A 17871-nucleotide genomic window follows, 5' to 3' on the forward strand; every position below is an offset into this window, starting at 1 on the left:
GTTTTGCTATTCATGAATGTCTGACACTCAGAACAATGAACAAGAAGCCCATTCTGAAAGATGTACTGCATTACTCCAAAGAACATTCAAAAGGGCCCTGGTTCTACTCAAGTGGCCTGCTCATGCCTCAGATGTTGCATAGTGCCACAGAACTCCCCCTTCCTGGACATCCAGTTGGAGCAAATACATCAGGGGATCAGTCGGCTGGCCACCCCAAAGTCATCACCTTAAACCTTAGGATGCCATAAACCAGGTACTCAGGACTGGCAGTCACCTCAGAGTTGCTGCTAACACAGAAATCTTCCTCTCCCTCTGCTCAGAGAAGCCCCTCAAGAGGTGCCAACAACCAAATCCCCATGTTCAGTAACACTCTTCCATACAGTGCCCAGAAGTCTGGCAGCTGAGACTACAGACTTCTAGTCTCAGTTATCACAGCCAGGTAGATGTCAAGGGAAGGAGCAGGTTCACTGACATGAACCCAGAATCATTTCATTCTCCAGAGGAGCAGATAATGTTTGACTTATTTCAAAGAATAGAGGAGTACATACTTACAAATTGGATTTTAGTTAAATAAACAACAAATAAATGTGACAGATACATAGAATAAGGTCCTCCCCCCAATTAAGTTCAACCCAGGTTGCAAAAGATTAAGGGATCTGGATCCATACTCCAGGTGCCTAGCAAGGCTTACCAGGCAGAGCAATACACTCCTGATTCCGAGGCTCCCACTGGCAGTTCTGGTCCAGGGCACAACTCCTACAGCTGGTCTTCTTGTTACAGTAGTACATGGGGTTATCCTTGGGACAATTCTCATACCTTGAAATGGAGATCTAGAACACAGTGGACAAAAGCTTTTGTTTTATATCCATAGAGATAACTCATGCTGAAGACCAATAGGACACTAAACACAATAATATCTAACCAAGAAAGCAAATAAATAGAGATAAATAAGATGCTAATGAAATTTCAGTGCATCGGAAACACTGTAGTAAAATGTTCTGTTCATAGACATGCGTTTACCTGGCAAGAAAGCAGTCTACTCTTTTAAACAGCATGCCTCAACCTTCTCAGCAGTAAAATGGAAATATGGAACAGTCTATTTTGTAAACTGACATTTTATAAAGTGACAAAAAAAAAGGTCTTTTACATAAACTCTAAAAGCTTGGTCATCTTAATCTTATTTAATAAGTCCTTATTATAATCTAAATATTCGGGCTGGGGATGTGGCTCAAGCGGTAGCGCGCTCGCCTGGCATGCGTGCGGCCCGGGTTCGATCCTCAGCACCACATACCAACAAAGATGTTGTGTCCGCCGAGAACTAAAAAATAAATATTAAAAAATTCTCTTTCTCTCTCTCTCTCTCTCTCTCTCTCTCTCTCCTCTCTCACTCTCTCTTTAAAAAAAAATAATAATCTAAATATTCAAAATCATATGTGATTTTGAAGCCCTAGAAAGAGACACTCTGAAGAAATACTTTTTCAGTAAAAAAAAAAGGGGGGGGGAATGAAGAACACTGAATTTATGCTGATCCAAGATATAACAAAAGACAAGGAGATTGTGGCAAAGTCTATCATTTGCTCGGTCTACTAGAGAACACTACACACCTGCTTCAAATCCCAACTTTCTCCAACAATCTCACAAGGGTGGAGTGAGCTTGCTGTTACAAGCCTCAGACCAAAGATCTAGTACTTAGCCACAACCATGCCCAGGGAAAATTGTCCTCAGGCACTAGAACTACCTCACCACAAACAAGGCCCGTGGCAACTGAGAATGTTGAACCAAATGTATACAGCATCCCTTCCAAAAAGAAAACTTGAACTATAATAAAATCCAAGTCTATATCCCATTTAAAAAAAATTTGGACCACTATTTACGGCCATACACTCAACCTACACCTAAACCCAATTACGATATTTTTATCCCCTGAAATCCTTAACAATTGGACCCTGACCTGGCCTTCTGTGCAGCTGTGGTTCATAGGGACACAATGGTCATTGCACCAGTGGCAGTCATTGGTGTTGGCCGTGCAGCTGTAACAATCCGTGTGCTGGTCACATCTGTCATGGTCAAGGGCTAAGAAGAGAAGAAACACTCGTCAACTGTGACAGTTTCTATTAAGCACAATCTGAGATGGGTTAAAAAAAGAAAATCCTAACAATGGCTGGGAAGTAAAATGAACAGTAAAACTGAAAGTAAAATATATTGTTATGTTCAGGTTAAAAAAGCCCTAGAAAATATCTGAGAAGAAACAGTATTTTCATTTAAAAAAAAAAAAAGAAATGAAGAGCAAAGATAAGTTAATTTAACAAGTCTAACATATAATAGAACTGAGTCTTTGAATATTTTTTTTCCCCAAGAAAAAACCAAGTAGCAATAGAATAAACACCAGAAACTGCCCAGGAGCCAAAGAAAGTTACAAAGGAGACCAATCCATTCCTCCCAGTTACAACACCAAAGTTCATTTTGAGCACAGACAGCAGGCAGTGCCTGGACCCCAAGGGAAGTGTAAACTGAGTCATGCTGCATTGATTTCCACAATGCAAGCTGCAGAACCCTGGGGTGACTGCAGATCTGGTGCACTTCCTGTTGACCCCAGAAAAGAGAAGCTGCACCACCATGCTGCCTCATCTGCTGAACCACCTCTTAGACACCACACATGGTGAAATCCAGAAAGTGTAAATGGAGGGGCATTGGGGTGGTGGCTCAGTGGTAGAGAACTTGCCTAGCATGTGTGAGGCACTGGGTTTGATCCTCAGCACCACATAAAAAATATAAATAAGTAAATAAATAAAGGTGTTGTGTCCATCTACAACTAAAAAAATACTTTAAAAAAAAAGAGTAAATGGGAGGGTCCATGGCCCACCTTCTTAAAGGCCCCAGCAGTATACCCCTTAGGTTGCTCTTCCTTCTCTTGTCATCATCAAAGGATTACGACCACCTCTGCACAGAGTGGAGTGAAACAGGGAGTTGATACTGCACATGAGATGACAGGAAATGGGCTCATACTGAATCATCTAAGATAATTCAACATTATTTTCCATGTAGATTTGCACACTTAATTTGAACTTTTAAAAATTTGATTAAAAATAACTTTCACTGATTTTATCCTTTTCAGGAGAGAATGACTAATCCCACAGTGTTCTGGTAATTCTGTTCTCCATCAATGAATTTGGTTGCCTGGGTGTTCTAACTAAGGATTTATGTTCCTGCCTTCTAAGTTGCTGAGGCTGACTTTGAACTCACGATCCTCTTGCCTCAGCCTCCCAAGCCACTGGGATTACAGGTACACTCTGCACTCAGCTGTTCTGTGCTATGTCAGAGCAAAAGGACAAGAAGCTAAATAGGAAGGGTAAAGAAAATAGCTTAGAAAACATGAGGGGAACTTCTAGAAGTGGGAATCATTGTTCATCCTCAGCAACTCTCTGTCTTGTTCTCACTGCTGTATCCAACTAGAAGAGCTAGAAAACAGTTGTGAGGATGGCAACTCCTCTATCTACAATAGGCTTTTCTAGGTTGGCCTTCCTAATCTCATCCTTAATGTCAGACCTCCAAATCCAATATGGTAACCAGGATGTTAAAAATTCAGTTCCTCAGGCACACTAACCACCTTTCCAGTGTCTGATATTCCCATGTGGCTAAGTAGCTACCAGACTAGAACAGGGCACATATGCAATATTTCCAGTATCAAAACAAGTTCCATTGGATAGCACTGCCTTGGACCAACTGTAGCCAGGTCGTGGAGCCGGTGGACAAAGCATATGGCATGCCAAGAAGATTTTGTCCCTATCATTCACAGACAGCTTCAAGGAGCCACACAACCTGTTCTCATCTGTTGTAAAGATATTTACAAACTAATTCTCAAAGTCCGAGAAAGGCTTTGCACAAGTTATTACTAAACTAGTATGGATAATAAGGTGAATATAAGAAGTATACATATACTGTTTCTGAATAACTGATCAAATGAGATTTCTAATTAAATTCTGAGAAGAGAATAACATACTTCTTTTGGAAAAACATTCTGATTTTAACTTTTCTGCTTGTTCTTCAGTTGCCAACTCCCAGGAGATGCATTGAGACGACCCTGTGTCCCACACACAGCGGACACCAGGTCCTGCTGCCACACAAGCAGCTTCACTGTGATGCGCTTCACATTGTTCCGAGGTGAATACCAGGATGTCACTGAGGAGGAGACTGTTGAAACCACCAAACACATACATGGTGCTAGAGAAAAAAGGGAGATAATAAATTTGCTGAAAAATTATTTACAAATACATGATATACTTTGTAGACAACATTCAGACAAATCTTACATAACAAAGTCCTCTAAGAAATTACTTCAAGGTCTCTAAAATTATAATTCCCTTCCCTCCCAAATTCCACCCTTTAATCCTGACCTTTGCTCATCAAGAATAGTTCCAAAAATCACCCATGAAATTTGTACATGCAAAAGTGACATCTTGGGCTGGGGTTGTGGCTCAGTGGTAGAGCACTTGCCTCTCAGGCATGAGGCCCTGGGTTGAATCCTCAGCACCACATAAATAAATAAAAATAAAGATATTGTATCCATCTACAACTAAAAATTTTTTTAAATATTTAAATTAATATTAAATTAGTGAGTAATTAAATTAATCTTAAATTAGTGGGTCTTTTCAGTAAATGGTATCAAGATAACTAAACATATGAAAAAAAGGTTAAACTAAATCCCTTTCTCACTCTATGTACTAGAATAAATTCCAAATGGATCAAAGAATCATCCAAAAGAAGAAATCACATAAGTTCTAGAAGAAAGAATAGGCAATCTTTTCCATAACCTAAAAGTAGGAAAAACCTCCATATGACTTAAAAATGCAGAAGGTAGAAAAACAATTTTATATAGAGAGGACTTAAACCATGCATATGTCTTTAAGCATATGAAAAGATGCTTAAAAGAGAAAAACAAATTAATGCTCATAAGCTGGGCATGATGTCACACACCTGTGATCTCAGCAGATCCAGAGGAGGCTGAGGCATAATGGTCATAAGTTCAAGGCCAGCCTGAGTAACTTATCGAGGCCCTAAGAAACTTAGTGAGAGCCTATCTCAAAATCAAAAGAAAAGGGCCGGGGGTGGGGAGGTTGGTGATGTCACTTAGTGGTCAAGCATCTCTTGGTTCAATCCCTGCTACAAAAAAAAATAAAATAAACCCCACACTTATGTAACATTTTTCACCTATCACAGTAGCAAAGAAAAAGACCTCAAAACTTGAGCAAAACATGGAAAGATGAAGCTATGGGGCAACAGGCACACTCACACACTGCTGGGTTTATAAAATAGCACAAGCCCACAGACAGGTAATTTAGCAATTTCTAATAAAACTACACATCAACCTTCTGAATCTGAAATCACATTCTAGAAGTCTATCACACAGATTCAATAGCAAAAATACATGTGAGGTAATTAACTACATCATTTAAAAAAAATAGGAAAAAGATTTCAACACTCCAAAATCTATTTGGAATGTATTAAACTCTGATGCATCAACATGATGAAATACTACACAGATGTAAAAAGAAATGAGGAAGATTCCTGTATACTGCTATGGCATTATCTCCAACTGTTATGCGGGGAGGAACCCATGCAGAAAAAAGTATGTACCCCATTTGAATCAAATGTATAATATGTCAAGATCATTGTAATGTTTTGAGCAACTAATAAAAAACTTTTTTTAAAAAAGTATGTAAAGTGTGTAGCAGTTTATCTATTGAGAGAAGGAAGAGCTCACACACAGAAACACAGTTTTTCTTTAACTGGTCTTCTTAAATGACCAACACAATAGTAATAATTAGGACTATGACTTAACTGTGGTAATTAAAAACATTCATTCCCCTGCTGGTCCACATCAGAACTTTTTAGAGAAAAACCCAATGTGTGTCTGGGTCAGTAAATGTTCACAATGAATGTGGACAATATTTTCAGTATGAGAAAGACTATGTAGTGTCAGAAAGATTCAAGAGCTACCATGAAGGGATGCTCCCTGGCTACAGATGGAAAGTGTTTGAAATTTAATAAGAATAAGAACTATAAAGGACTTGGTACAACACACCAAATATTTTTAAATCCTTAAATTCAATAACACATGCCCATGAACCCACCTGTCATCTTTGGACAATGCTAAGAAATCAGTCTATTACTTTGAAATTTTCAAATAAAGGAAAATAATCAACCTTATGAAGTAATCTTGTTGTAATCCTAAAGTGAATCTGACTGCATTAATTTGCAGGAAGGTCAGGAGAGATACCAACATGGGGATACAACAATCAAAATCTGGACTATAAGAAACTCTACAGGATATACAACACAGTGTCTAGCAAATAAATGGAAACATGACAGGCAAGGAGCCTGTAATTAAGAAAAAGAACATGTTTTAATGGTTTTAATTTAGTGATTTAAGTTGGATTCTCATTTCAACAAGCTAAATTTTAAAAGAATTATAAGACAATTTAGAACCTTGAATATGAAATGAACGCTGATTATGTTAAAGAACTATTAATTTTTAAGTGTTATAATTTTTAAGTATACTAGTTGTAAGGTTTTTTTGTTTGTTTGGGGTTTTTTTTAATTTGTTTGTTTGTTTTGTTTTGGTTAGGGTTTTTTCTTCTTTTTTTCTGGGAAGGAGTACTAGAGAGCAAAACCCAGATGCTTTACCACTGAGCTATAACCCAAGTCTTTTCTATTACTTATGTTGAAAGAGGGTCTAAGTTGCTTAGGGCCTTGCTAAAGCCACTGAGGTTAAACACAAACTTGCAATCCTCCTGTCTCAACCTCCACAGACCCTGGGATTACATGCATGCACCTCCAATCTCAGCAGTACTTATACATTTTAAGAGTCTTTAATGAAAAATAGTCAATTCTCATTATTTGCAGATTCTGTATTTGTGAATTTACCTATGTGCTAAAATTTATTTCTAACTCCAAAATCAATACTTTGCAGCAGTTTATGGTCACTTGCAGGCATGTGCAGGCAGAATGGTGAAACATTTGAATGGTGAAACATACATATTCCCAGCTCAGCTCAAAGGAGTGCTCTGACTTCTTGTCTCAGCTCTCATACTGTAACAAGTGTACCTTTCATGGTTTTAGTGCCCCCTTCTTGAGTTTTTGTGCTTTACTTTATGCTAGTGATTTCATTGTTTACAACCCCTAGTGCAGTGCTTAAGTGCTGTCTCCTGTTTTAAGCCGTGATGTGCCTTTGTGGAGGAAATATGTGTGTTAGATAAATTTTGTTTAGACATGAGTCAAAGTGCTGTTGACGGCAAGCTCAATGGTAAGAATCGGCAATATATTGTGTTTAAAGAGAAACACACACTGAACAGGGTTAATATATTGACTAGTTTAGGAAAATGTGCTGAGAAGGCTCGCAGAAACCTAATGTCCTGTACGAGCAGAGAGTCAATATTCACTAATTCATTGTGTGCAGAACATAACTACTGTGAATAATGAAAACCAACTGTAATCTAAAATATTTACATGTGAAATCCTATTGTGCTAGAAAATTGCTTCTAAGTAAGATGGACAGGTTCAGGATGGTCACAGATTGATGACTGCTAATGTAGAGTAAGGGGCACATGGGGCTTAATTATGCTATTATCTCTACTTCTTTATATCTTTCAAATTTTCACAATAAAAAGTTTTAATATCCTTTTAGGAAAAAAGAATTTTGCTTAAATCTCTTCCATTTCAAGGATAACATTACATTTCTAATACTGACTAATATTACAAATGGGCCCGTTCTTTCCTGCATATGATCTCTTCAGTTTAATTTTGTTTTTAGCCTAAAAACTTAATATGATTATTTATATTATCTGTCTCTAAAAAGAACAAGGCCCAAATCATGCTATCCATTTTCTTATTCACTCAGAAATAACCATTTAGCATCTATTACGAATAAAAATACCTCTGGCCCCTGATCCTTCAGTCTGGAAATCAGCCCAAAATTCAGCTCCAGCTCTCTGCTGCCCCAGCTGGATGGGCAAAATCTCAGGCTGAAGCCCTCCTTGAACTTGATTCATCTCTTAGTTTCTGTCCAATGTTTCCTCATTATCTTTCCAGTTCTTGCTTTACACAGATTAGTGTTCTTTCAGTGGGAGAAGCTCCAAAAGTGAAAGTCCTCCTGAAGTCAAGGGTCAAGGGCTTTTTTATTTTTTCAAGATAGGGTTCTATGTTGCCCAGGTTGGGCTTGATTTTGTAATTCTTCTGCCTAAGCCTCCAGAGTAGCTAGGATTATAGGAGTACACCAGTGCACCTGGCCAGAATCAAGGTTTTAAGAGTTTTAAATCAAGCCCAATTCTCCTTCAGGGTGCTTTAATAAAATTTCACATCTCCAGTAGTACGTGTCTACACAAGGCTTCAAGAACTTGCAGAAAATAATGAAAAAGGCAGCACCAGCCATATAGTAAATACCAGGGTAAACTTATAAACTTCCAGAACTTTGAACATTGGAGTCTTATTAGCTGAAAGCATTTAAGCATTTTAGCAAAACCATTGGGAAATCATTGGCTGAATACTAAGCTGATCTGGGGCACTCCAGAGGAAGTTGGACTTTAAATTAAAAACAAGAAAAAACGACTAATGAGAGAAATCAGCAGTGGCACCCTGTGTGGGGAGACAGAACAGAACACACAGTACCTTATATAAACAGCAACAGTTGTCAGTGATGATGGTGACAAAAATCACAATCTGATCAGTTTTCTTATCATTTATTGTTTTAAGATATTTAGTTTTCAACAAAATATGCAAAAAAATTAAAACCTGTGACCCATACAGAAGAAACATAAGTCAACAAAAACTACCTCTGTGGGGTTCCACATGTTTGTCTCAGGAGAGAAGATTTCAAAGTAGCTATTATATATTTTTAAGGAACTTAAAAACTATGTCTAAAAAAATTAAATGAAAGTATGACATTAATGGCTCAACAGATAGAGAATACCAATAAAGAGACATAAATTAAAATTATAAAGAATAAATGAAGGAGTTGGGATTGTGGCTCAGTGGCAGAGCGCTTGCCTAGCATGTGTGAGGCTCTGGGTTTGATTCTCAGCACCACATATCAATAAATAAAATAAAGCTCTATTGACAACTAAAAAAATATTTTTAAAAAAAGAATAAATAGAGGGCTGGGGTTGTAGTTTAGCAGCAGAGCACTTGCCTTGCATGTGGGAGGCATGGGGTTCAATCCTCAGCACCACATAAAAATTAATATATAAAATAAAGGTACTGTGTCCATCTACAATTTAAATTTTTTTAAATAAGGTATCATATCTATTTACAACTAAAAAATATTTTTTTAAAAAATTAAATAAATGGAGCTGGGCACAGTGGCACATGCCTATAATCCCAGTGGCTCTGAAACAGGAGAATCATGAATTTGAAGACAACCTCAGCAATAGCGAGGTGCTAAGCAACTCAGTGAGACCCTGTCTCTAAATAAAATACAAAATAGGGCTGGGGAGTGGCACAGTAATTGAGTGCCCCTGAGTTCAATCACCAGTATGGAGAAGGAGAAGAAGAAATGGAAATCTTGGAATTGAAAATACAATTATGTAAAACAAAAATTCACTACAGTTACTCAACAACAGATTTGAGCTGGTAGAGGAAAAAAATAGCAATCTTAAAAATACATTACTAGGAGGCTGGGGATGTGGCTCAAGTGGTAGTGCACTCGCCTGGCATGCGCGAGGCGCTGGGTTCGACCCTCAACACCACGTAAAAATAAAATAAATATATTAAAAATAAACATCACTAGGGCTGGGGATGCAGCTTGTGGTAGTAGATCAATTGCCTAGCATGCACAAACTAACATGCACAAAGCCCTGGGTTCCGTCTTCAGCACCACATAAAAGAAAAAAGATAGATTAATTTAATGATATAATCTGAAGTAAAGAAAGGAATAAAATACTAAAAAAAAGTTAACAAAGCCACGGGGACCTGTGGAATTCTTTCAAACATACCAATATCTACATAACAGAATTCTACAAGGAAGAGTAAGGAAAAAAATACATACACTTAAAGAAATAATGTTTGAAAAATTTCCAAATTTGAAAAAGATTAGTCCATACATCCATAAAGTTCAATTCCTTCCAAGTAAGACAAACACAAAAAGACCCATATCTCAACACATCATAAACTGAAAGCTCAAAACTAAGAGACAATGTGAAGACAACAAAAGTAAAACAATTCATCAGATAAGAGAATGCCTTAAGATTATCAGTTAAGAAACAATGGAAGGGCTGGAATTGTGGCTCAGTGGTAGAGTGCTTGCCTCACATGTGTGAGGCTCTGAGTTCGATTCTCAGCACCATATATAAATAAATGATTAAAATAAAGGTCTATCAACAACTAAAAGAATATTTTTTTAAAAAAAGACAATGGAGCTTAGAAGGCAAAGGAAGACATAGGGAAAGTATAGAAAGCAACAATGCTCTGACAAAACTATCCTCCAAAAATGGAGCTAAAATAAAAATATCATCAGATAAACACTAAAAGACTTGTTAGCAGACCTGCCTTATAAGAAATACTACAAGAACAATAATTGTTGGAGACTTCAATATTCTACTCTCAATATTGGAGGACATAGCACTTGAGCAACATGGTTAACCAACTTGACCTCTTAACTAAACAACACTCCACCCAATAAAACCAACATATGCAATCTCCCATGGAACATTCTCCAAGACAGATAATATACTAGATCATAAAAAAATCCCAATAAATATTTATCAAAATAGAAAACTAAATGTGTTCTCTGACCACCATAATAGAATTCAACTAAAGATCAGATATCCACAAGCAAAAGAATGAAATTATACTCATGCAAAAAATCAACTCAAAATGCATTAAAAGACTTGAAGTCTTTTAAAATGTATTTTAAAAATCATGAAACTAATAAAAGAGCTGGTGGCACACTCCTGTAATTCCAGCAGCTCAGGAGGCTGAGGTAGGAGGATCGTGAGTTCAAAGCCAGACTCAGTAAAAGTGGTGCTAAGCAACTCAGTGAGACCTTGTCTCTTAATTAAAATACATAATAGAGCTGAGGATGTGGCTCAGTGGTCAAGGGCCCATGAGTTCAATCCCTGGTACCAAAACAACAACAACAACAACAACAAAACCTACTAGAAGAAGGACTGGAGTTGTGGCTCAGTGCCTAGCACGTGTTGAAACACTGGGTTCAATCCTCAGCACTACATGAAAATACATACATAAAATAAAGTTACTATGTCCATCTACAACTTTAAAAAACCCACTGGAAGAAAACAGGGTGAAAGCTCCATGAAAATGGCCTAGGCAAGAACTTTTTTTTTATGTGACACTAAAACCACAGGTAACAAAAGCAAAAATAGGCAAATGAGGTCACATCAAACTAAGAAGCTTCTACACAGAGAAGGAAAGCAACCAATTGATTGATGACACAAGCTATGTAATGGGAGAAAATATTTCTGTTTAAATAACACATCTGATAAGGGGTTCATATCCAAAACATATAAGGAATTCAAAGAACTCAAAAGCTAAGAAAAAATATTCTAATTTAAAAATGGGCAAAGGACTTGAACAGACATTTTTCAAAAGAAGACATACAAATGACCAACAGATTCATGAAAAAAGTTCAACATCATTAATGACCAGGGAAATGCAAGTTTAAAATACAATACGAGGGCTGGAGATATAGCTCAGTTGGTAGAGTGCTTGCCTTGCATGCACAAGATCCTGGGTTAAATCCCCAGCACCAATAAATAAATAAATAAATAAATAAGATATCACCTCATACCTGCTAAAATAGTCATTTTTAAAAAGAGAAAATTTTGGCAAGGATATGGAAAATTGGGAACTCTTGTATATTACTGATGGAAACACAAACTATTGTAACCATTATAGAGCTGGAGCAGGAACAGGCTGGCACACAGCAGCACACGGGCTTGCAGCAGCACACGGGCTTGCAGCAGCTGGAGCCACAGCCCCCACAGCTGGAGCCACAGGCCCCGGAGCAGCCACAGCAGGTCATGGTTCTGGAGGTGGAGGGTGGAGGAGGATCACTAGGCAATGCTGAGCTGACGTGGATCTGGGGCGAACAGTCTGGGCCTCTCAGAACACACACTGAGCCCGGATGGGCTGAATTCAAGCTCCCGTTAGACTGCTTCCCGCAGACAAACAGCTGTGACTCAGCACTAATCCATCCGGCTGAAACAACTGGTCAGCCCTTCTGATCCTACGGAGGTAAATGCCAACCGAGCCTTCATAGGTAGTGGCCACAGGTTTGAAATGGGGCTTGGGAGAGACAGTAAGGACCCACCCGTTGCATTGGTCACCCGGCAAAGGGAAACGAACTGTCACCACTTGCAAGAGATACCACCATGGCAGAGAACTGACGTCACCAGACTGCGGGGGAGGAGATAACTTCATTGAAACCTGCGGCTACAGTGACTTCTTCCCTTCCCTTCTAATACCTTTCCTCCCAAGCATCAAATAAATTTCTAGGAGTAAACAGTAACTCAGCAGTCAAACAGAACAAGAAGTAACATGAGCAGTTTGAAAAAGCAAGGAAGAAAAGGAGTACAAACAATGCAGGACAGCCTAAATATTCAGGAGGACCTAGAGTCATCAGAAAAATGGTCATATAAATAACTCAAGGAACACCATAGACAGATGGAATAGAACCTTAAAGAGGATACGAGACAGCAAATTCAAGCAGCGAAAGAACACATTGAGAATGAATTACATAAACAGATAAAAGAAGAAGTTAAGCATCTTTATCAGGAGATAGAGATTATAAAAAATAATCAAACAATAATTCTAGAAATGAAGGAAACGATAAACCAAATTAAAAACTCAATTGAGAGTACCACTAACAGAGTGGAGCAAGTAGAAGCCAGAACGTCAGATACTGAAGACAAAATATATCATCTTGAAAAGACTCTAGCCAACTCAGAAAGGCTGGTAAAAAATCACGAGAAAAACATCCAAGAGTTATGGGATAACATAAAAAAACCAAGCTTACGAGTCATCGGGATAGAAGAAGGTACAGAGATTCAAACCAAGGGAATGAGTAACCTGCTGAATGAAATAATTACAGAAAACTTTCCAGTAATAAAAAAGGAAACAGATATACAAATTGAAGATGCATACAGGACACCGAGCACACAAAATCACAGTAGACCAACGCCAAGACACATTGTTATGAAGATATCCAATATAGAGAACAAAGAGAAAATATTAAAAGCTACAAGAGAAAGGAGGCAGATTACATTCAGGGGTAAACCAATAAGGTTAACGGATTTTTTCATCACAGACGCTGAAAGCAAGAAGGTCATGGAACAATGTATTTCAAACACTGAAAGACAATGGATGCCAACCAAGAATTCTGTATCCAGCAAAATTAAGCTTCAGGTATGAAAACGAAATAAAAATCTTTCATGATAAACAAAAGTTAAAAGAATTTGCAGCCAGAAAACCAGCATTGCAAAGCATTTTGAGCAAAACACTACACGAGGAAGAAATGAAAAACAATAACAAAAACCATCAGTGGGAAGTGCCTCAGTAAAGACAGAGGGCGAGGGTAAAGATAATCATGGAGAAACAAACTAAATTTTTTTTAAAAAAGCATAAATAATCAAACATGGCTGGAAGTACAAACCATATATCAATAGTAACTCTGAATGTTAATGGCTTAAACTCTCCAATAAAGCAACATAGGCTGGTATCATGGATTAAAAAAAACAAATCCAACAATATGCTGCCTCCAGGAGACACATCTGATTGGAAAAGACATACACAGGAGGAAGGCGAAAGAATGGGAAAAAATATACCATGCTCACGGTCCTCAAAAGCAAGCAGGGGTGGCCATCCTCATATTGAATAAAATCGACTTCAAGACTAAGTTAATCAAAAGGGATAAGGAAGGACATTATATACTGTTAAAAGGAACCATTCACCAACAAGATATAACAATTATCAATATATATGCACCAAATAATGGTGCCGCGACATTCATAAAACAAATTCTCCTCAAGTTCAAGAATCAAATAGACCACAACACAATAATTATGGGTGACTTCAACACACCTCTCTCACCATTGGACAGATCCTCCAAACAAAAGTTGAATAAAGAAACTATAGGGCTGGGGATGTGGCTCAAGCGGTAGCACGCTCGCCTGGCATGCGTGCAACCCGGGTTCGATCCTCAGCACCACATACCAACAAAGATGTTGTGTCCGCCGAGAACTAAAAAATAAATATTAAAAATTCTCTCTCTCTCTCACTCTCTCTTTAAAAAAAAAAAAAAAAAAAGAAACTATAGAACTCAATACCACAATCAATAACCTAGACTTAACTGACATATATAGAATATATCAACCATCATCAAGGGGATATACTTTTTTCTCAGCAGCACATGGATCCTTCTCAAAAATAGACCATATATTATGCCATAGGACAACCCTCAGTAAATATAAAGGGGTGGAGATAGTACCATGCATTTTATCTGATCATAATGGAATGAAACTGGAAATCAATGATAAAAGAAGGAAGGAAAAATCCTACATCACATGGAAAATGAACAATATGTTACTGAATGATCAATGGGTTACAGAAGACATAAAGGAGGAAATAAAATAATTCTTAGAGATAAATGAAAATACAGACACAACATATCGGAATCTATGGGACACAATAAAAGCAGTTTTAAGAGGGAAATTCATCGCCTGGAGGTCATTCCTCAAAAAAAGAAAAAAGCAACAAATAAATGAGCTCACACTTCATCTCAAAGCCCTAGAAAAGGAAGAGCAAAACAACAGCAAATGTAGCAGAAGGCAAGAAATAATTAAAATCAGAGCGGAAATCAATGAAATTGAAACAAAAGAAACTACTGAAAAAATTAACAAAACTAAAAGTTGGTTCCTCGAAAAAATGAATAAGATTGACAGGCCCTTAGCCATGCTAACGAAGAGAAGAAGAGAGAGAACTCAAATTACTAACATACGAGATGAAAAAGGCAATATCACAACAGATGCTACAGAAATACAGAAGACAATTAGAAATTATTTTGAAAACCTATATTCCAATAAAATAGAAGATAGTGAAGACATCGATAAATTTCTTAAGTCATATGATTTGCCCAGACTGAGTCAGGAGGATACACACAATTTGAACAGACCAATATCAATGGATGAAATTGAAGAAGCAATCAAAAGACTACCACCCAAGAAAAGCCCAGGACCGGATGGGTATACAGCAGAGTTTTACAAAACCTTTAAAGAAGAATTAATACCAATACTTTTCAAGTTATTTCAGGAAATAGAAAAAGAGGGAGCTCTTCCAAATTCATTCTATGAGGCCAACATCACCCTGATTCCGAAACCAGACAAAGACACCTCAAAGAAAGAAAACTACAGACCAATATCTCTAATGAACCTAGATGCAAAAATCCTCAATAAAATTCTGGTGAATCGAATACAAAAACACATCAAAAAAATTGTGCACCATGATCAAGTGGGATTCATCCCTGGGATGCAAGGATGGTTCAATATACGGAAATCAATAAATGTTATTCACCACATCAATAGACTTAAAGATAAGAACCATATGATCATCTCGATAGATGCAGAGAAAGCATTCGACAAAGTACAGCATCCCTTTATGTTCAAAACATTAGAAAAACTAGGGATAACAGGAACTTACCTTGACATTATAAAAGCTATCTATGCTAAGCCTCAGGCTAGCATCATTCTGAATGGAGAAAAGTTGAAGGCATTCCCTCTAAAATCTGGAACAAGACAGGGATGCCCTCTCTCACCACTTCTATTTAATATAGTCCTTGAAATACTAACCAGAGCAATTAGACAGACAAAAGAAATTAAAGGCATAAAAATAGGAAAAGAAGAACTTCAATTATTTGCAGATGACATGATTCTATACCTAGAAGACCCAAAAGGGTCTACAAAGAAACTACTAGAACTAATAAATGAATTCGGCAAAGTGGCAGGATATAAAATCAACACACATAAATCAAAGGCATTTCTGTATATCAGCGACAAAACTTCTGAAACGGAAATGAGGAAAAACACTCCATTCACAATATCCTCAAAAAATAAAATAAAATACTTGGGAATCAACCTAACAAAAGAGGTGAAAGATTTATACAATGAAAACTACAGAACCCTAAAGAGAGAAGTAGAAGAAGATCTTAGAAGATGGAAAAATATACCCTATTCATGGATAGGCAGAACTAACATTATCAACATGGCGATATTACCAAAAGTTCTCTATAGGTTTAATGCAATGCCAATCAAAATCCCAAAGGCATTTCTTGTAGAAATAGATAAAGCAATCATGAAATTCATACGGAAAAATAAAAGACCCAGAATAGCAAAAGCAATTCTAAGCAGGAAGTGTGAATCAGGCGGTATAGCGATAACAGATTTCAAACTATATTACAGAGCAATAGTGACAAAAACAGCATGGTACTGGTACCAAAACAGGCGGGTGGACCAATGGTATAGAATAGAGGACACAGAGACTAATCCACAAAGTTACAACTATCTTATATTTGATAAAGGGGCTAAAAGCATGCAATGGAGGAAAGATAGCATCTTCAACAAATGGTGTTGGGAAAACTGGAAATCCATATGCAACAAAATGAAACTGAATCCCTTTCTCTCGCCATGCACAAAAGTTAACTCAAAATGGATCAAGGAGCTTGATATCAAATCAGAGACTCTGCATCTGACAGAAGAAAAAGTTGGCTCCGATCTACATATTGTGGGGTCGGGCTCCAAATTCCTTAATAGGACACCCATAGCACAAGAGTTAATAACAAGAATCAACAATTGGGACTTACTTAAACTAAAAAGTTTTTTCTCAGCAAGAGAAACAATAAGAGAGGTAAATAGGGAGCCTACATCCTGGGAACAAATTTTTACTCCTCACACTTCAGATAGAGCCCTAACATCCAGAGTATACAAAGAACTCAAAAAATTAGACAATAAGATAACAAATAACCCAATCAACAAATGGGCCAAGGACCTGAACAGACACTTCTCAGAGGAGGATATACAATCAATCAACAAGTACATGAAAAAATGCTCACCATCTCTAGCAGTCAGAGAAATGCAAATCAAAACCACCCTAAGATACCATCTCACTCCAGTAAGATTGGCAGCCACTATGAAGTCAAACAACAACAAGTGCTGGCGAGGATGCGGAGAAAAGGGTACACTTGTACATTGCTGGTGGGACTGCAAATTGGTGCGGCCAATTTGGAAAGCAGTATGGAGATTCCTGGGAAAGCTGGGAATGGAACCACCATTTGACCCTGCTATTGCCCTTCTCGGACTATTCCCTGAAGACCTTAAAAGAGCATGCTACAGGGATACTGCCACATCGATGTTCATAGCAGCACAATTCACAATAGCTAGACTGTGGAACCAACCCAGATGCCCTTCAATAGATGAATGGATAAAAAAAATGTGGCATTTATACACCATGGAATATTACGCAGCACTAAAAAATGACAAAATCATGGAATTTCCAGGGAAATGGATGGCACTAGAGCAGATTATGCTTAGTGAAGCTAGCCAATCCCTAAAAAACAAATACCAAATGTAACCATTATAGAGTATGAAGGTTGCTCAAAAGTTTTTAAAAAGAACTACATATGGTTCAGCATCCCACTATTGACTATATATACAAAGAATCATCAGCACACTGAAGAGATATTTGTACATTTATGTTCATAGCAGCATAAAATAAGTATTTATTACCATATCTGAAAACTTCATATTTTAATACAAACAACAAAATGAACACTACATTCATTTCGTTTTTAAAAAAAATATATTTTTTTAG

General features: G+C 37.4%; 1 protein-coding gene across 2 annotated transcripts in view; it reads right to left on the reverse strand.

Moving 5' to 3' along the window:
- Positions 1–17871, reverse strand: part of LOC113197436 (attractin) — a 155394-nt gene that overhangs the window by 65434 nt on the left and 72089 nt on the right. For both annotated transcript variants that reach the window (XM_077799381.1, XM_077799382.1), the window contains exons 12-14: positions 4001–4221; positions 1952–2073; positions 692–830 (exon numbers count right to left, since the gene is read on the reverse strand). In XM_077799381.1, coding sequence (XP_077655507.1) covers positions 692–830; positions 1952–2073; positions 4001–4221 — 482 coding nt within the window. The remainder of the gene's footprint in view (positions 1–691; positions 831–1951; positions 2074–4000; positions 4222–17871) is intronic.

The sequence above is a fragment of the Urocitellus parryii genome, chromosome 6 (assembly GCF_045843805.1).
Source record: "Urocitellus parryii isolate mUroPar1 chromosome 6, mUroPar1.hap1, whole genome shotgun sequence".
Taxonomy (NCBI): Eukaryota; Metazoa; Chordata; class Mammalia; order Rodentia; family Sciuridae; genus Urocitellus; species Urocitellus parryii.